We start from the raw sequence: 21,785 nt of genomic DNA on the forward strand, positions 1-21,785 counted from the left end.
ACGCCCCTGTATCCCTAGCCTGTCAACGCTGAGGTTGTGAGTTCGAATCCGGCACGTGGCAGGTGCGTTCGACTCCAATCATAATTGACTAGGATTGTCAGTTTTACTCCGAATGTCGGTGGTTCTCTATGGGCACTCCGGCTTCCTCCATCAACAAAAACTGACCGCCACGAAATACCACTATAGTGCTTAAAGTGGCGATAACGCCAATTAATCAATTATAAATAATTCACATGGGCCCAACGCTTTAGAATGCTGGCGTAGATTAGCAAAACCACCTGTACATGTATTTCTTCTAAAACAGTATCTCATTTGACCCTTTTTTCGCTCAAAAATCTCAAATCTGCCACCGATTTGTTCATGTGAACATACTACCCAACTGAAACCTCATGGTAGTGGTGACATGATGAACTGATTCGTAAAATAGTGTCGACTGGTTATCTAGAACACGCAGCATCTATTCCCCATATCATATGTTAAAGAAAGTGATTGCATTCTTAAAATCATCCATTTCAGTAGCGTTAAGTCAAAAATAATGATTGATTGATTATTGTTGTCAAATGCCATTTTCAGCATTCTCGGTTATATCATTGCGGCCAGTTAATTTATATGAGTGGAGGGTCCGACGTACTCTGACAGAACCACAGGCAGGAAAAGCGACACTCCTAGTCAATCAAGATAAGAGGAAGGCAAAAATAATAACACTATAATACCACCTTATTTACTTTAAACATTTTTATTGTAAAAATATTGGACATTAACAATGAAAACAATAACAGATATCACAGATAAACAAATATAAGTAATAACATTTCACCAAAAACATTTTTTCTTGAATTTAATATTATTTTATCAGTGCAGTTATATATTATATATACAACATAATTCATAAAACAATAACAGCATTAAGAAGGTTATTTTTACTTTATTTTTATTGGACTTTGTCCAAATATTTATCTATTTTAGTAATAATTGTGGTCGGATGAAATGACACAATTTGAAAGCACTCATAACTTTCTGTACAAACATAATTATAAGAAATGAATGAGAAAATCCAACAGTTGCTTCTAAACAAAGTTATTTTTGGAATTCTAAACGATATTGATTCCATTTTAATCAAACATAGTTCTTATTCAATGGACACAATTACATGATAATATTTTAAGTCCGTCTGCACGTAGTTATATATATATAACTTCTTTGAAGTCGTGCAAGACGTTGACAGTTGCATGATTTTTTTATTTGCTTCTATACTCTTTTGAATGTAAAACTAAAACCTTCCAGGTTTGATAATGCATTAACAAAACAACACAATGCGTTTGAAAGTACCATTCAAAGTTAACTATCTGAACAAAGACCAGGAGAAATAGATTATGGGCGTGGCTACTTGATTTCAACGTAAGAGTGATCAAGTTTTCATTAATATACCTAATGAATTAACATATTTCACGTAAAATCCAGCTGTGGTATACATGTATCAAACACTTAATACTGACATTTATTTAGGTTTACATACAGAACAATTACGAGATATACAACGAGACATGCGAAGAAATAATCATATAAAAAAAAACTTTCAATGGTCTTTTAAAACTCGGTGTCAAATATAATATCTGTATCAGTTGTTCGGATATGTTAAACGGAATCTGGAATAGTCTTGAGAACTCTGTAAAAGAAAATTACAGTGCAAGTATCGTTGTTTTTACAAGCTTTGCATATTGTAAAGACTACTGTCTACTTATGAAGACTAAAATGTCATCCTGATGTCATTTGGTAATTTGTGTCGGTGAGTTGGGTTGCTGTCTCATTTATGTATAAACCACGCTCGCCATTATTAAAATTACTTAATTCAATATATTTAAAACACAAAATTTACACATTTATTTTGTCATGCTTTCATTGTAGCAGCTTTTCCTTTTGTCCATTTTCGTAAAATTTATAAATATGAAAAGAAAACCATGAACAGCATCTAATTCAATAATTGGCCTCTGACATCCTCGGGCTTGCATCTTCAAAATGCGAGGACTTCTGCTGCTAGTCTAACATTTCACACGTTTCTCACATAATTTACTGATTGCTTGAGTATACGTTTTTGTTGTAACAAGAGTGCATGACTCTCAGAAAAAGATAACAACATTGTCAACTGCGGAATTAAATCCTTGACCCCTGTGTTCTAGTCAAGTCAGCTTTAGGGCGACTTCTCTATAGGCTCAACCATTTATGACTGACTAAGTATCTACTTCTCAAGGGAAGCAATCCCGTTATATATTTATCATTTTTTTAAATATCGAATAACATGATGATTTTTTAAAGCGATATTTGCACTCAGTGGACAACATTTATTGGAAAAAAGAATAGATATTAAGTAACAGAGAGGCAAAAGATACCCAAGGGAAATTCAAACTCATAAGTGTCGAAATCAAACTAAAAATGTCATGGCAAAAAGCGAAAAACGCCGAAAAGAAAACAACAGTACTAATAAAAACAAGTAATTAATTATTTAAACACGCCAAACAGGTAACCAAGAAGATGACAACAATGTACCCATATTCACAACTATTTTCAAAACTTGTTAAATAAATGTTTCAAATCTCAAATCCATTTCATACCTCTGCAAAAGTGGAATTGCCATGGATATTTGTAATTAAACTTATTAAACCATCATTCTGGAGGTATTGAGAACCTGCTGTTTGATCCATCTTGAAGTGTAACTGTCCATACTTGTGGTATTTTGGATATTTGTCCAAAGATGCCAAGTATATGTGGTCATCTATCTCTGCATCAATTATAGCCACACTGTAGAATTTCACCTGTTGAAAGAAAGATATAGTTTTCCTAAAAGCTTCCAGCTATTGACTGTGAGTTGATTCGATGGCAATTGAACATGTTTCAGTGTTCATTTCAGTGACATCACAGATCTGCTGGTAACGTTCTTGTTATAGTTATAGATGGGAAGCATATGCCAATTTACGTAGGGCTACATATTCTAGTAAAACTTGACAGCCTTAATAAGATATAATTCAGTATTTCACTTGTATGAATTCCATTGTATCAATATACATATACAGATACAATAATGCAAGAATGCGAAAAAAAAATAGAGTAAAAAATTAAACATTATTTTATTGTACAAAATGTATTGTAAAATCCATTTTTTTTAAAAGAACTGTTGACCAAAATTAGTGTTGAAATGAATTATTATTGATATGGTAATAATTATAAATTAACTGTTTTCAAAACTTTGATTTTTTTCGAAATACTTAGGATTTTCTACCCCAGGAATAGATTGCCTTAGCTTTATCTGGCAAAACCGTTCGGAATTGTGGGTCCTCAATGCACGTCAACTTTTTACTTTATTTGGCTTTTTTTTTTAAATTTTTTTGATACGAACGTATGAGTCTTTTGTATAAAATTTCAATCCTGCACGGTATCTATGATGCGTTTATTTTGAAATTGTGTCAAATTTTATTGAACAGAAATATTTTTATCACCAAATGTCTTTTTAACGTGATTTATGAGCAACACAACATGGAAAGAGTGACCGCTTACCCTTTCAGAGCCTCTAAATTCACCCACGTTTTTTGACGGTCTCTAGCTTGCTTTATGTTTAGTTTTCTGTGAAACGTGTTTTGTCTGCGCAGTTTTTTTTATCCCCAATTGTTTTGTCAGTCTAGTCTTTTGAGGGATTGGAATTTTAGTTCTTACTTTTAAAGTTGTACAAATGATATAGATAACAAATACCTCATCCATAAAGCCTTGAAAATAATTGGTATTGTCCCTTCCAAGATATAAAAAGATGTCAGACTGGTCAGTGTAGGTACTCTGTAGAAGTAACATTTTTTTATTAAACATATATTTTACCAAATAGTTATGATTAAAATCCATACTTCTTTTTGAGCAATTGAATATTTAATTACGATGTTTTTTACCTGTTATTGAAAAGAAAAGCAATATTGAATTTCAGTGGGTGCATATAAAATTTGACCTCAGCAACGACCATTTTGAATTTCCAATCGGCAATGAGAAATTTTTTTTTGTCTGTTTCAGATCGTACAAATGGAAAAAAGACAGATAAAGTACTAGTGGTAAAATATTCAAAATAAAAATTTCAAACTATTTTTCATTAAAATCAACAAATTTGAAAATATGGGAACATAAGGCAACATCTTTAAGTATCTACCCAATCTATTGGCGGTATACTACTTCCAGAAGCCGATAGAACACCGTTTAGGTATATCTTCAGAATGTATTCTGAAAATAGAAATGTATTTAAAAATTTTATATGAAAGCTAAAACATCAGTATTATCCATCTAATACCAAATGATATGATACCTACATTAAGTTAATAGTATATAATAATGCAAGAGAATATACGCGGACAGATCCGAAAAGCTGTTTAACGTACGTTACAATTCCTCAATTGTTCAGCTATGTGTCAAATATATACTATAATCATTGTATTCAGTAATTTTTCATGGAGAACTGTGTTACGAAAACATTAAGTTCATTTATCATACGCAACAAAATTAAAAGATTTAGCAACTGGAAGGTCAGAAAAGCGAGCGCACTTTGCAATCCATAACTCTCATAGGAAGTAATTCTATTCAGTAGTACCTGGTATTAGTGCCACGAAAATATTTGTTTGACGATTGGATGGACTAACAGACGAACAAAGTGATTGCAATATTACTCCCACTTCTTAACTTGACAAGACTTTCTAATTTAAGGAATATTTCTTCCTCGTGTAAAGCTTTGATTCCTTGCCCAGCTTTGTTTTACTTTTTGTTCTTTTTGGTTTATATAAGCTCTTCATGTTTTTTTTTTAATAAATTTTGGATTTTAAAATGTTTTGTCCTCGAGCATCACTGAAGAGACATTTATTGAAGAGATGCTCAAATGGTGCAGACAAATTGGTACCGTTAATGTTATGTGTTTAAAAATAACTGCAAATGGTGGAAACTACAACTTTTTTCTTGATTTACTTCATTTGCTATGCTTGAGGCCGATAGTTTAGAAAGACAAAAAAATATAAAACTTTATAGAGCTTTATTACTAAAAGGACCTTAAAATGTTTCTTGTAATGTTTGCTGGACATCTTTTTTGGTTTTAGTGACATAAGATGACAAAGTAGGGTTGGGTTTCTTCTAATTTGCAAATATATTACCAGACTCATCATATTGCAGTACCAAGTTATTCCATACATCAGTACCAATGGTCACAGTAGTACTTATAGTGGAATTTCCGTACTGTCCATTTGCCTTTAAATTTTCCAACCATAAACATATGCTCTGAGATTCAGTACAAAATATTGGCATTGCTGTCACCGGACTACCAGTTTCCACTTTAACCCACACTTCAAATGTGAAACTGTAAATAAACAAAACTTGCGTGCTACAACTTTTTTTTATTTGAGTAAATGTTTTATTTTTATCATTGCACAAACTATACAGAGTACTTTTACTGAATCACGTTTAATCCTATTTTAAAATAAGGGTTTTTTTTTAAATAAGAAATTTGTTCCATTAACAATCTGTTTAAATATTTTGTTGACCCAATAGGGGGTGTTCCTAATAAAGGAAGCTTATACAAAAGAAAGAAGACAGAAACAAATACTGTAAACGTGGATGTTTATTCAGGTTATTATTTTTCATAATCTGTTAACATTGCGCAAATTTACGCAGCATTGCTCCACCATTCAATATTGTCGCTTTCAATGTATTCGAGGGGAAATCTTTTTGCACGTTTTACAATATCACGAAATAATTAAGTGAAAATAACGCATGCGCCTACGTTCAACATTTATAGTATTTACCAGATTAAACGTTTAAATTAAGTTTTATATCTGTTATATTGCCACTACTGCTTTATAAAACACATGCATCTTTGGTTGAAATTATCATTTCATTAATTAATTACAACATTTTTCCAATTCTTCATATTTTACAGCACACAAGAAAAAAAAAACCCGCTGAAATAGCAACATAATGACACAGAATGAATTGACACATATTCAATGATATTTACACTCTCTAGACAGATATTTGAAAGATGAAGTTTTGTTGCTTATGATTTATCGTGAGGTCCATGATGATTTCGAATTATGATTGATCTTTTCACAAAATTTGTTTTACTATCTTCTATCAATTTATGAGATTTGAACTTCGGTAAATTTGTTTAGTTTTAGTTACGGGCGCTTTTGTACAGCACTCAAATAGACGGTTAAGAATAATTTTAAAAAATGCATTGTGTCAAACAATCAACGAGGGGCGTAAAGAGGGGGGGGGCGGATCTGCACGGAAGAACGCGAAATAAAATTGCCATTTCACGATGAACGAACAATAAAAAATCTCTTGCACGTTGATCTTTTTATCGATTTCACGAAACACGGCGAATAACGAACCTTTTTCACGACTGCACATGAAATAAAAATGGCAAAACACGTTGCACGAAAATCAGTAACCCTTTACCACCCTCATTAACCGGGAATGTCATGAGCTGTGATTGGTAGCTTATTCATTATGATGTCATGTTATTTGGATCTTCATTGTATTTGTATCTTCATTGCGAACAGCGCCTTTGTTGTTTTATATTTGATCCTGCGGTTTTACACAGGCTATTACGGAAACCTAAATTTATGTACCTTTTATCAACTTCCAGTTGTGTGACGTTTGTTATTGACACATAATTATCTATTCCATTAAATTTCATTGCCATGTTCTGTCTGTCTACGCAATGCACATTTATATCAGAAAATAGTGACATCTCTTGTCCAAATTGGTATACCCCGACACGCCCACCCGTAATACGGGTATCGTATATATCTCCACTATCTGCCAACATGGATGTTAAATCGTACAGCTGGAATCTGGTAATGAAACATTGAATATAAATAAAGAGAGATCTGGAATATATTAAAATGTGTTTGCACCTCAATGAAAAAAAAATATCAATATAGAGGACAACAAACAGTATTCAATTATTAAGAAATGAATGCTTCTTTTTGTAATTTTATTGGGGTGTCAAAGTGTTGACCGAAGCACATTTTGTATGAAGCGCGGAAGCCCTTTAGTCTAAAATTGTGTGCACGATCAACACTTTTACACCCCAATTAAATTACAAAAAGAAGCATTCATTTTTTATAATTACATTTTATGCTAAAAAGACCATGAAAATATAGAATATAAAAAAATCATTTGACCAGATTCTAGTTTGAATGTTCAAAATTGTGTATCTTTGCTGAAACAATGACTGAGAAAATCTATATTATTCCTAATTTTAACTAAACCATTGAAAATAATTCACCGATGACAATATTTCTAAATTTTGCAATTTGAACTGAAAAACTGTAAAAGTACAAGAGTCTATAATTTACCATATTTATTAAATTTAACCAATAGTTTAGATAAAAGATTCACGAAATCGTAGAATAAGGGAGACAAAAAATATAGTTAAGTTAATTTCCTTGTTACATAGATGTAGTTGCAAAAAAGATTTACCTTATTTTTCCGAGATCAGAATTATGTGTTAGAAACCATTTGTACGATGTATAATTACTCCATTGTAGCATATTGTCATCATGCCATAACACTGTCGTTTGATTTTCTTTAGAACTGGAATGCCATAGAGCATATGCTAAATCAATCCCAGGTCCAGTGTTAGAATCAATTACCTAAGAAATATTTCAACTCAGTTTTACTTTATGGATTCAATTATTGTTTGCGTAATACTAATTTTGTAAGGATTTAGTGGGTACGGGTAAGACACGAATTTACATAATCATCAAAGTATCAATTTTCTGTAGACTTGTAGATAGACTTTGGCAAAATACTAGTAATGCCGTTAAATATTCATAAAAACAAAGTTTTTTCTACACCCACGAAAATTTGTGATACGAATAAAAAAGATATGTTGGGTAAACATCAATATGATTGATTGTTGGTTGCTTAAAATCCAGTGGCAAATATTTCATGCATGTTCAGGACAAGAACTTTACAATAAATAAAATAGGTATGTCCTGTAATAGAGGCCGTCTGGGTTGAAGGTCGAGGAAGTTTACACTGCCAATGGAAAATGAGGGTATATTGGATAGGGACAGAGATTTTGCCTCACAATAGGCCACCTACGGACACCACAAAGAGTTGTTGCAATGGTTCTTAACGTGCAGAGAGCGTGGCATTCTCTCTACACGAGGCATAAGAGTAAACGTCCCCATTATGACCGGACGTTGCTGCGTACTTGTATATCCCGCACAGCCAAACGGACGCCCCACTTTGGTAAGGGTTTTACCGCCGGTCGAACGAAGACTTGTAGTGACCATATTTCTATTCCCCAGACACCCTTGTGGTCATTATGAAAACAATCCAACAATATAATAGAATGAAATAAAGGGTCCAAAGGTCAACTTACGGTTTTCAATAAACTGTCATTTTATATACATTGAGTTCAGATTCTAATTGTCCAAGGTCTAGGAAAGATATAGGAATGGAATTCAACAGAGACTATCAAATATCACCACTAGTCTTCTTAAAAAAGCTCTAACAAGGGTCATTACATTGGCATTAAAATATTCCAAAAATACGATTCCAACTGATTTCTAGTACATTGCTTGTAATCATTAAATAGAGACACCGATTATAACAAGTAAATGGACACCAGCAAACTAGTATACTCGCCACATTCGTATGTGCCCGTCCCAAGTCTGAAGGCTGTAATTCAGCGTGGTTGTCGTCTCTTGCTATATATCATATTTGTTTTTCGTTCATTGTTTGTACATAAATTAGGCCGTTAGTTTTCTCGTTTGAAGTGTTTTACATTTCGCGGCCTTTTATAGCTGACTATGCAGTATGGGGTTTGCTCATTGTGGAAGGCCGGACGGTGACCTGTAGTTATTAACCTCTATGTCATTTGGTCTAGGGTGGAGAGTTGTCTCATTGGCAATCACATCACATCTTCTTATCTTTATATATACTTATACCAAATAAAATTATATACCTTCATATTAATGCCTTTAATTCCTGCTTGGTATGTTTTTGAATCAAAGTTATAATTCTTGGTTTTCCATGAAACCAAATAGAATTTCCTATTGCTGTTATAACCAAAGACAATACCAACGTAGTTATCTCCAATATCTGAACGCACATATATTGTTCCACTGTAGCTGACTGAACTGTAAGATTGAGATCCTGAAATTGAAAAAATATAGAAATCAAGATCATAAAAAGAGAGGCAAAAGATTCCAAAGGGACATTCGAACTCGTTAGTCTAACACAAACTGACAATGCCATGGCAATTAACCAATTTGTTATATATCATTCATTTTGTATTTTTTATGACCCTTTTTTAAAAAAAAGGAAATAACATTAAAACCGAACACCAAGGAAAATTCAAAACGGAAAGTCCCTTATCAAGTGACAAAATCAAAAGCCCAAACACATCAAACGAATAGAAAATAACGTGTTTCTTTTTTATGATTTTGGTACAATCAAAAGACTTTTATTTATGAATCCTGTTGAAAAATCAATTGCAGTTGTACAACATATAAAGAGAATTTTTGAACCGCTTTCAAAAGTTTGAACATGCAATGATGAAAAATACAATATTCATTTGTGCACTTAAAAATGTTAAGCTTTAAATATGTCCACGTTGTTTGGTTATGTACTAGACGATAAGCATGGTAGGTGTCTATATTTGCGGAGTAATTACGATTCAATTTGCTAAACAAAGACATTAAACCAATTAACCATGAAGCAATACACAGAACTCACCAATTAACATAGAAGGACCCTTTGTATCAGCAAGTTGATAAATTTCTCTTCCAGCTCCCTTTACCCACCAATGTGCAGCTGTCGTGCTATATCCCGGATATAAATCCACCACAGAATAGTCATGAAAGGATGTTGAGGAAATGTATGGGTTATGTGGACAAGTATCATTGCTATCAACAACACCGTCACCATCAGAATCAACTACACAGTCGTCACCAATAAGGTCGCCTAAAATACAAATGGTTTGTTGTCGGCATTAAGTATTTTCTTAACAGATAGTTTCGGGATATTTTGATTCAGTGTTTTAATAAAGTTTTAGCTTACGGTTTTGTTCGCTTTCTGAACGTTTGGTTTTGAGTGTACCTGATAATGTTTTACTGAAACGTGTGTTGTGCATACCGTAATACGTATTTTATGTTAAATTATTTACCAATTTGTTAACCTGTGAATGTGTTAGATGATAGTGAGTCATCGAAATTTGTTCACATAATTAAATTGTTCTACAGTGTTTTTCGTTCATCAAAATTTGTTTAAATTCTACCTTACACATTTCCTAATGTTGAGACTTCTAAATGTAAAGTAATCGATCGGTCAAACCAGACCAAAAACAAAATAAATATTTTAGTTTTGAAGTAAAATATTCTACTAAATAAAGCCTATATGGCAAATAACAGAAACATTGAGTGATTTGAAACGGTTTTAAGCTTTAAAAAGCAGAGAATGAGTGCTTACAACTTTTCATTAGTACAAAGCACCCGGACAACACTATAAATGCGTAGTTATTTTGATTGAATTGCGTGTTGTTTAATTAAATATTTGATGACAGTTTCTTTCTTTACACATAAATAAGAATCCTTATCAAAAAAATATTTGTTTATGGGCTTATAAAATGAAATGTATTGTCACATCTTTATTGCAACTGATTAAAATGATATATAAGCTATATTTTATAAAAGACAAAAGCTTGCCATTGATGTCTGTTTGTAATGTATTCGCAAAATATGGACAATTGTCTTCTTCATTAATGACTCCATCATCATCTCTGTCTGTATCACATGCATCTCCTACAAGAAGTTTTAATCCAATAAATTACGTATAATGTTAAAAGACTATGACTAACAAATTAAACAATGCCCTTATCGTAAGAAATAAACAATCGTCTATGGAAATTATATTCATCGCTGTTCTTCATCTTAGCAGTCGAAGTTCCGATGCACTAAATAGCTCATACCTTACGTGGAGACCACAGTGGTCCAACAACTGACCTAAGCAGTACTATGATATTTTGCAAATAATACAATGACATCAACGATACCAATCTCACTGCATCAGATGCATATTACAACAATTAATGTCGTCTCTGCAGAGATGCCTGAGGCCAACATAATAAACAATCCAAACTTAATTCAAACTTTGAAGAGCTCATAGCATAAAAAAAGTATTATTCAAACCATAACAAGGAATCAGAGCTATGCATAGGGGAGATACATTGCTTAATTTGAAATTATTTCATTTAATAACTGTGTGGTTGATTTGTTTTTTGTTGTTGCTTATGCTCTTAAATGTTTTATGATTTTTCGGCTAATATTCGGTCAGAAATGTAAGATGTGGAGGTTATGCTGGCAAACAGTTGTGGGTGTGTGTTCTTGAATCGGTATTGTGCATTTATTTTTAAAGTAAGAATTATAAGTAGTAAATAGAGCCAACAGTACTAGTATTTGACCGATGTTTAAATTTCATAAATCCATTAAGAAGATAAAAATCAAAGTAAAAAATAAAAGCTTAGGGAATTGTATGAACTCTAAAAAAAAGGTACACTCAAAACTCAACAATCGACGAAAAACAAAACGGACAACACCATGGCAAAAAACGTCCATAAAACTCCACATAGAAAACAAAAGACTAAAAAACACCACCAACACCAGAAATCGTTGAAGAAAGCAGGTCTCCGTAGCGGTTAGCAGTTTCTGCATCACTTGTGACTACCGTCATCTTGCTTATGTAGGTAAAAGAAGCGAAAGTGGATGCGTTGACAGGGTAAGTGTCTTCTGCTATGCATGCATAAATTGCCATGCGAATCCACAATCAATTCAGTAAGTTAACTAATGTGTTTTTTCGGTTCTGAAATCAGTGTCATACATTGATATGTAAGTAGAAATTATTATTATTTTTACTAACCCGTGCCATCGCTGTTCATGTCACTTTGATCACCATTTTCAACTTCAGGACAATTATCAAGACTGTCTAGTACACCATCTCCGTCTCTGTGAATCGAAACAAAACAAGCATGACCAATTAATTCCAACTGACCTGATATATGAATTTCATCTGCAATCAGCTTTTTCTAATGTACTTCAGGTCACATTCAATGGAATTTATTTCACAAGATATATATCGAGTTGGAAAGTGTCAACTAGTTCAGTAACTATATGATGCTTTAGGGTTTTAAAACTTTTTTTGTTGCAAAAAGTTGACATTCCCTTAAAAAATCTACGTCAATTATTGATTTGAAATTTTTGGCGAGCATCATTCAAAAAGTGTCGTCGATGGTTGTTTTCATTAAAAGATGTTGAGGTAGCATCAACGATGCAGCAATCCAACACATAAAAACAACAATAGACATATTGTCTTTAACAACAACCAACTAGAGAATCCCAAGAGCCTGTGTCGCTCACCTGATTCTACTTTGGTTTTGGAAATCATGTAAAAATAGATTAGAATCATAACAGATATCCTTATAATGATTGAGGCCAAATTTGGTTTAATTTAATCAAAAGCAGAAGACTTTTGTAAAATTTACAGAAATTACCAATAAATTCATTGAAATTGTAGAAAATGACTTTATAAGGACAATGACAAATCAGCTACAAAGTAACTGCACTTAGTCAGCACCTCAAAAGAAACATTCATACCATGTTTGGTTTCAGTCCATTAAGCGATTTTCTAGAAGAAGACATTTGTATATATTTCCCATAGGGTCCTTTGTTAAACTAAGTCCCCTGTTGGCAGCCATCTTGGTTGATGGATTTGCTACAAAGTAACAACACTTGGTCAGCACCTCATAAGGAACATTCATGCCATGTTTGGTTTCATTCCATTCAGTGGTTCTTCAAAAGAAGACTTTTGTATGTATTTCACATAGGGTCCTTTGTTAAACTAAGTTCCCCGCTGGCAGCCATCTTGGATGATTGATTGGCCACAAAGTAACAACACTTGGCCAGCACCTCATTAGGAACATTCATGCCATGTTTTGTTTCATTCCATTCAGTGGTTCTCTAAAAGAAAACATTTGTATGTGTTTCCCATAGGGTCCTATGTTAAACTAAGTCCCCGCTGGCGGCCATCTTGGATGATTGATCGCCTACAAAGTAACAACACTTAGTAAGCACCTCATAAGGAACATTCATGCCATGTTTTGTTTCATTCCATTCAGTGGTGCTCTAAAAGAAGACATTTGTATGTATTTCCCATATGATCCTATGTTAAACAAAGTCCCTATCGGCGGCCATCTTGGATGATGGATCGGCTTCAAAGTAACAACACTTGGTTAGCACCTCATAAAGAACATTCATGCCATGTTTGGTTTCATTCATTTCAATGGTTCTCTAAAAGAAGACATTTGTATGTATTGTCAATAGTGTCCTATATTAAAAGAAGTCCACCGCTGGCGGCCATCTTGGATGATGGATCGCCTACAAAGTCACACAAATTAGTCAGCACCTCATAAGGAACATTCATGCCATGTTTTATTTCATTCCATTTAGTGGTTCTCTAAAAAAAGACTTTTGTATGTATTTCCCATAGGGTCCTATGTTGAACGAAGTCCCTCTCTGGCGGCCATCTTGGATGATGGATCGGCTTCATAGTAAAAACACTTGGTCAGCACCTCATAAGGAACATTCATGCCATGCTTTATTTCATTCCATTCAGTGGTTCTCTAAATCAACACATTTGCATGTATTACCCATAGGATCCTATGTTAAACAAAGTCGCTATCGGCGGCCATCTTGGATAATGGATCGGCTTCACAGTAACAACACTTGTTTTGTTTCATTCATTTCAGTGGTTCTCTAAAAGAAGACATTTGTATGTATTGTCAATAGTGTCCTATATTAAACAAAGTCCACCGCAGGCGGCCATCTTGGATGATGGATCGCCTACAGAGTTACAACACTTGGTCAGCACCTCATAAGGAACATTCATGCCATATTTGGTTTCATTCTATTCAGTGGTTCCCTAGAAGAAGTTCAAAATGTAAAAAAGTTAACGACGACGACGACGACAGACGACGGACGCCAAGTGATGAGAAAAGCTCACTTGGCCCTTCTGGCCAGGTGAGCTTAAAAGTAAAATAGCAAAAATACCGAATGCCAAGGAAAATTCAAAACGGAAAGTCCTTTATCAAATGGCAAAATCAGAAGCTCGAACACATCAAACGAATGGAAAACAACGGTCATACTCCTGAGTTGTTTCAGGCATTTCCTTATGTAGAAAATGGTGGATTAAACCTGGTTTTATAGCTATTTAAACCTCTCACTTGTATGACATTCGCATAGAATTCCATTATATTGACAATAATGTGTGAGCAAAACAAATAGACATATTCATTTCCTATCGTTAATTATCCATTTTTAGATGGTGACGTTCCCTTGTCACCATCTTACGGTGTTTATATATCTCAACTTGTACGATTCGCTCGTGTATGTAACAATGTTTTAGATTTTAACGAGAGAAATTTATGTATTACTGAAAAATTATTACACCAGGGTTTTCGATATCGCAAACTAGTCAAAACATTTACTAAATTTTATCATCGGTATAAGGACATCATTCGTAAATATAGCTCAACATGCAGACTTCTTATACGTTCAGGTATTTCACATCCAATTTTTTATGGAAATATTCTCTATAAAGCACAAAAATGTCAGTATTCACCTCTGAAGCTAACAAAACTTTTAAATAGACTTATTAAGAAGGGATATAGTTACGATACTGTTGTCAGGTCATTAAAGATTGCATATTTTGGCGTTAATATTGATTCACTTATAGGGTCTTTGCATCGGCACTAAACACATTTATTTAAAAACCAGTTGTTGGCATGACACGGGTTATGTTCTTCTCATATATGTTATGATGGTATGATACTAAACCCCTAACGGGAAGGATTGTGCCTGATATTCATATGATGAAGACATAATCTTTCAATCAGTTTAATTGAAGTCTGGAGCTGGCATGTCAGTTAACTGCTGGTAGTCTGTTGTTATTTATGTATTATTGTCATTTTGTTTATTTTCTTTGGTTACATCTTCTGACATCAGACTCGGACTTCTCTTGAACTGAATTTTAATGTGCGTATTGTTATGCGTTTACTTTTCTACATTGGCTAGAGGTATAGGGGGAGGGTTGAGATCTCATAAACATGTTTAACCCCGCCGCATTTTTGCGCCTGTCCCAAGTCAGGAGCCTCTAGCCTTTGTCAGTCTTGTATTATTTTTAATTTTAGTTTCTTGTGTACAATTTGGAGTTTAGTATGGCGTTCATTATCACTGAACTAGTATATATATTTGATTAGGGGCCAGCTGAAAGACGCCTCCGAGTGCGGGAATTTCTCGCTGCATTGAAGACCTGTTGGTGACCTTCTGTTGTTGTCTGTTCTATGGTCGGGTTGTTGTCTCTTTGACACATTCCCCATTTCCATTCTCAATTTTATAATAGGTAAAATTGTCAAAAATTGGGGTACAGTAGTCAACATTGTGTTTTAATCTCAATTAATATAAAAAAAAACAAAAGTGTGTTTAACCATATGTAAAAGAGAGACGAAAGATACCAAAGGGACATTCAAACTCATAAGTCGAAAATAAACTGATAACGCCATGGATAAAAAGGAAAAAAGACCAACAGACAAACAACAGTACACAACACAACAATCAAAACTAAAGACTGAGAACACGAACCCCACCAAAAACTAGGGGTGATCTCAGGTGCTCCGGAATGGTAAGCAGATCCTAAAGCTACAATTCATCCCAATGGTAAACAAGTTTCACGATCAAAGATATCAATACAAAATTTCGTAAAAGACACCAACAACGAAGATGTTACGGAAGACAACCACTGACGGGGTTCCAAATGGAAGGATAGGCAATAATAAATGACAAATATTTTCACAACCATGTTTAATATATAGAATATACTTAAATGAATGTAAAAAAATTAAAAAATGTATTAATAATCTACAAAGTGATATTTTTGCGTTAAAATGATTGCATAATTTTACCTATCCTGATTAAGCCCACCAATTGGATTGCATGCATCCCCGACATTGTTCTGGTCTGTATCAGTTTGATTCCTATTAGAAATAGCAGGACAATTGTCACAAGCATCACCAAAATCATCTCCATCTGCATCTTCTTGTCCTGCATTTGCTACAAGAGGGCAATTATCCGAGGTATCAGGATTTCCTTGAAAATAAAAAAAAAAGATTATAGTTCAAAGGTTAGTATACTTTATAAATTTAAGGAGATTCTATATGATTGCCAAAGCGAAAACTATTCACTAGAGTCCAAATGCCATGGATCTACAAACAATAAAAACAATCATACCGTAAAGACAGCTATAAAAAGGCCCTGAAATGTGAAACAATTCAAACGAAAAAAAAAAAAAAAACAACTAACGGCCTGATTTATGACAGAACAATAAACGAAAAGCAAATATGACAGACATGAACCAACGATATCCACTGAATCTCAGGCTCCTGATTTGGAACAGATACATGGAGAATGTCATACAGTCATGTCTGTGAGCCCTCAACCCTTCACCTAACCTGGAATTACTGAAAAAGTCACTTTTTTTACCAATGACTCCAAACATATTTGGTTTGTAATACATTTTATATGAAATAAGGGAGACAGTTAGCAACATCTGGTTTATTCAAAATCTGTTCTGGCATTAAATGATAGGTTACTTTATACTGATTAAAAAAAAAGTTTTTTTATATACATTGCATTTATTGTTTATCTGGAAAGCGGTTTAATTGTTTGAAAATATATATAATTGGAAAGTTACCTTTATTAACTTCTATGTGTAAAACCTATTATTATACCTTACATTATATAGTAATTATTTGATTGGCTAATACGGAATCACGTGTCATAGTTTAATTTTGATGTTTTTTCCAAAAATTGGTAGGAGCGGTGAATAACCCGACAAATTGAAGCCTCCATCGAACAACCCTATTATTCCCCGGTGAATAACCTTTTCAGCCCCTTGGGTTTTGGACGAGTTATCTCCCATAATAAAAAATGACGTCATTGACGCCTGTAAACAAAATGGCAACGACCAGGTAAGAAGCCTATGAAGTAACAAGGAAACAAGATCAAACAAGACTTGGAAAATCATCTAGTTCCGAGGATATCTCTCGTAAACGGTCCTTTTCAAGGCCATCAATATTTTACAGAATGAGTCTACATTTGTTGTACATACCAGAAATTCTTAGACACAAAATAATTTTCTTACATAAGTGTTTTGACAATCTTTTTTTTTCTCCTATAAGGCAATATTTTACACTTAATTGTTTGTTCGGTATAATAAAACAGTTATGGCCAATTGAGTCGGTGAATATCCAAAATTGTCAACCCGAGTAAGGGTTGACAATTTTGGATATTCACCTTCTCATCGGGCCATAATTGTATACTATTACATTGGTTGCAATGAATTGCCGTGATTTCCCAATGATATAAAAACCGATAATTTCACATGTTAAATAAACTCGGTGACTTCACTCCTCTGACGTCATACAACAATAGGTGTTGTCAAGACGTTGTCGATGATGTCGCATCAAAGCAAACTGTGAATGGGTAGAAAGTGATACAGTTCCTTGCATTTTCTACTTTAATTCAATTAAAAAGCCTAATGTCAATGTAATAAAAAAGAATGACTAATCAAAGAATTCAAATATCGAAAATATTCAACTCGTGGCCGAACAACACTGATAATTATCGCATGCGCTACACGCATTCGTGAATTAATGTATTGTTCGGTCACTCGTTGAATATTTTTCGATATTTGAATTCTTCAATTATTATTCTATAAATATTATTAGAAAAATGAAAACATTTTATATTTGGATGGCAATGAAAATGCTTATTTAGTAAAGACGAATTGGATCATTCCATATATCATCCCTGCAATTTCAATTAGCCTTTCACCTTTCAAATTATTATCTAAGTACACAAGATTATGAACTTGAAGAAGTGATACTGTTAATTTCCTTATCATATCAGTCTCTTTTCCTTAATGTATATACATGAAAGGTATTCATACCGAATTCATGATGCGAAATCACATTTGTTTTCTGTCTTATTTCTTTTAACTGTAAATTGAAATACAATTTCATTTTGTCATTACTATTAGACAACCCATTTAAGTGTTTTGCTTTGTCCATAGTATATGTTTGATCTGATAAATTAGGAAATCATTCAGCAACTGAGGTTCCAACTCCCAATGGAAAATTTTAGCATTAGATGAATTTGGATATTATTTTAGGTCCCTTTTGGTCATATAGCTCTTCACGTGTTTAGTCTTATACATCATTGGCTTTCAAATATGTTGGTGAAAGCGTTCCTGATGATGGATGATGGTAAATCCAGAAAAGCGCTTCGGACCATCGAAATGTATAGTGTTATTTAAATCTAACTTCTGTCATGACTTTACCGTCATCATCATCGTCTGTATCACAATCATCACCAGTTCCATCGTCGTCTGTATCTAACTGGTCTGGATTGACATTTGACGGACAGTTATCACATGGATCCCCAACACCATCACCGTCTGTGTCAACTTGGCTAAAACTGTATTTGAACGGGCAATTATCCTACAAGTATGGATTGAGTGATTGTTTGTTGCTTATGGCTAATATTACATGCATGTTCAGGACGAGAACAAATTAACAATACATATGATACCTTAGGTAGGTCAGGTAAACGGGGTCTACCGGGATGACGGGCAAAAATTTGGACTGCATTGGAAAATGAGATTAATTGGATAGAGACTGAAATTACGCCTTGCAAAAGGCTACCTATGGAACCCTTAAAGAGTTGTTAAAATGGTGCAGAAATCGTGGCACTATCTCTACACGAAGCATCGGATTTAACGTCCCCATTCTTTTCGGACGTGGCTGCGAATTTATATTTCCCGAACAACATAACGGACGCCCCACTTTGACATCAGTTTTTCTGCCGGTTGGAAGAAGACTTTGTGACCATATTTCTATTCCCCAGTGACCCTCGGTAAGTCTGAACCTGTTAATGTTGTTATACATTGTTATGCTGTCATTGCTTTCTGTTTGCATTGCTTAAGGACTGATAAATACTATAGTTATATTTTAAAATTTTGTTTTTAGTGATTTCTGTCATAGTCTTCTTTCTGTTCACCATTAACCTATATAAGAAGATTCGTGCATAATGACTTTTTAAGAATAGATTCTCTTACCAGCTCATATTGAATATTTTAAAACATCCTAGGTGTGGAATAAAAAGTAAAATAACAAAAATACCGGAAAAATTCAAAACAAAATCCTATGTCAAATGGCAAAATCAAAAGCTCAAACACATCAAACGAATGGAAAACAAATTTCATATTCCTGACTTTGTACAGGCATTTTCTTATGTAGAAAATGGTGGATTAAACCTGGTTTGAAAGCTAGCTAAAACTCTCACTTGTATAACAGTCACATAGAATTCCATTATATTGACAACAATGTGTGAGCAAAACAAACAGACATAATAGGTAAAAATGTCAAAAATTGGGGTACAGTAGTCAACATTGTGTTATAATCTTAATCACTATAAAAACAATTAACTTTGTCAGCAAAGAAAAAAAAATGGCATAGAGACACTCTATAGACAAAGTACATAAGCAAAAATGAAAGACAAGAATACAAAAAAGTCCATAGCACAAAAACACAGTGGCGGGATGTGTAAATACAGAGTAATACAGTAAGGTTTAAAAATATACAAAGACAAATAAAAAGAACACTTTAACACTTAATTAAGATGATAAACAACGTCAGTGCCTAAAATCTATACCTTTAGAAAATCATGTATTATTTGTGAAGTTGATACGGAATATTTATCAAAAAGGTCTTGATATCTTCCGATGAACTTTTTTAGAAAAAGGACGTCTCGAGACGTTCTTTGACATAGCCCTGATTCATCAACTTTCTGCTCAGACACTGGTGACGTTTCATAAACCCTGAGAGTAGCAGCTGGAATCTCTTGAATGCCGACTGAGTTGGGAAATGTATATCCCATATGCAGGTGAAGTTGGTATATTGTTGCTAAGGTGGGGGAAATTTATAATTTCAAAATTTCAAAATTAAAATCATCTCGTCTGTCATAGATTCTGGTACTGAGATGACCGCTTATGTCAAACTCGATGTATAAGTCTAAAAATGAGGCGGAGGAAGCCGTGTCTGTGTTTTTTTTAATTTCTAGTTCTGGAGGATATGTAAATGGAACTCAATCAGAAAAGTTTGGATTGTTAATAGAAAGAACATCATCAATATATCTGAATGTTAAATTAAATGATCTGGCTTCTTTGGCCTCCTTGTTTTTAACAAGTTTCTGAAGGAACCCCAACAAATAAATTACTCTTTTCTCGGTCAAAGCACGAAGAGAAGAGTAAAATTACCTGATTTTATAGTTTATTCTTCTATTTGTTGATTCTTTAAATAAACTTATTGGCTTTGCTCAAGGTCATGATTTCTCTGACTATTTATGAAGTCTTTATGCTAAATCCGTTGTATTCGTAATGATTTATATTTTATTCTTGGATACATATTTTTTTTTAATTGTTATTGGCTTTGGTCTAGCTTTCAGTATCTCCAAGTACTCTCAGATCGGTACTTTGTGTCTTAAGTTATTTTATTTTGTTTTTTGTGTGCTTTGTGTCGATCTGATGAGTCTAGCCCTTTTCAACTGATTTTTATAGTTTATTCTTCTGTTTTGTTGACACACTACTGTCCCAAAGTGGGAGAGGGTTGGACGCTAGCAGTCATGTTTAACCAATTAATTCACCAACATGAATAACATGATATGTGGGGTGGACACAAACACATGATACTTATTGAACGCACCTCTCCAAAACTCAAATAATATAGGGGCATACACCTTAAACGTATTAATATAACTTACTGGTATTTTGCTGTATAGTTGTATTAAGACTTTTAAGAACACAAGTACTGTTAGACCTCAAATTATTTCGCCCGTACCATTATCGATGAATTTTATCAGAACGTTAAACATTGTTTATATAACCGATAAACGAAATGAATTTGCCAAAATAAATGTATGCTTTTCTATGAAAAATGTTAACTTACAATTCTATTTATTTTTCCATCATTGTCTTTATCATCATCACAATCGTCACCTGTATTATCGCCATCAACATCTTCCTGTCCTGAGTTTGGTATTGTACGACAATTATCCTGTACAAAGATATGCAGATCATATAAAAACACATTTGAACCACATTGTTTCACAGGTAGTAAAAGAAAATAAGACAATGTTAAGACAATTATTTCTTAGAGGGAAATTTTAAAATTATTGTATAGAAATAATAATAAATCATTAAACTTTTTTCTCCCCAACAACAGTCATAAAAATAATCTACAAACTCCATTCATCAGAGCAATCTCTCTGAAAACACTTCCAGTTTAGGCTCATATAACCATTACTGAATATATTTGAATGATGCATTTCTCTTATTGTAAATGCATGTAATATACCTTTTTTTTCTGATACAATTATGACATGGCCTTTATCCTCTTTCATAGGTTACATATACCTCATATTATTTGATTTAAACTGTATGTTAATGTACAGTATTATAAGAGCTCTATTGCATTGATTTTGCCAATAAAGAATAAAACAAAAAACAAAAAAATCATGGTAGTACGCATGAAATATCGTTAGATAGAGACTGCCTTAGGAGATTTGAAAAAAAGTATATGTATGTTTATGATA

The 21,785-nt window shown here is 33.4% G+C and overlaps 1 protein-coding gene across 2 annotated transcripts in view; it reads right to left on the reverse strand.

Annotated features, from left to right (window-relative positions):
* Positions 1-717: 717 nt before the first annotated feature.
* The window catches only part of LOC127704992 (uncharacterized), an 86,643-nt gene continuing 65,575 nt past the window's right edge, over positions 718-21,785 (reverse strand). For both annotated transcript variants that reach the window (XM_052209236.1, XM_052209237.1), the window contains 14 exons: positions 21,140-21,247; positions 18,475-18,634; positions 16,040-16,223; positions 11,944-12,029; positions 10,734-10,829; positions 9,766-9,993; positions 8,993-9,183; positions 7,498-7,670; positions 6,642-6,866; positions 5,166-5,368; positions 4,181-4,251; positions 3,742-3,822; positions 2,610-2,810; positions 718-1,666 (listed from right to left, as the gene is read on the reverse strand). In XM_052209236.1, the coding sequence (XP_052065196.1) occupies positions 1,619-1,666; positions 2,610-2,810; positions 3,742-3,822; positions 4,181-4,251; positions 5,166-5,368; positions 6,642-6,866; positions 7,498-7,670; positions 8,993-9,183; positions 9,766-9,993; positions 10,734-10,829; positions 11,944-12,029; positions 16,040-16,223; positions 18,475-18,634; positions 21,140-21,247 (2,055 nt within the window). In that variant the 3' untranslated portion in view covers positions 718-1,618. The remainder of the gene's footprint in view (positions 1,667-2,609; positions 2,811-3,741; positions 3,823-4,180; positions 4,252-5,165; positions 5,369-6,641; positions 6,867-7,497; positions 7,671-8,992; positions 9,184-9,765; positions 9,994-10,733; positions 10,830-11,943; positions 12,030-16,039; positions 16,224-18,474; positions 18,635-21,139; positions 21,248-21,785) is intronic.

This window comes from Mytilus californianus, unplaced genomic scaffold (assembly GCF_021869535.1).
Source record: "Mytilus californianus isolate M0D057914Y unplaced genomic scaffold, xbMytCali1.0.p SCAF_6, whole genome shotgun sequence".
Lineage (NCBI taxonomy): Eukaryota > Metazoa > Mollusca > Bivalvia > Mytilida > Mytilidae > Mytilus > Mytilus californianus.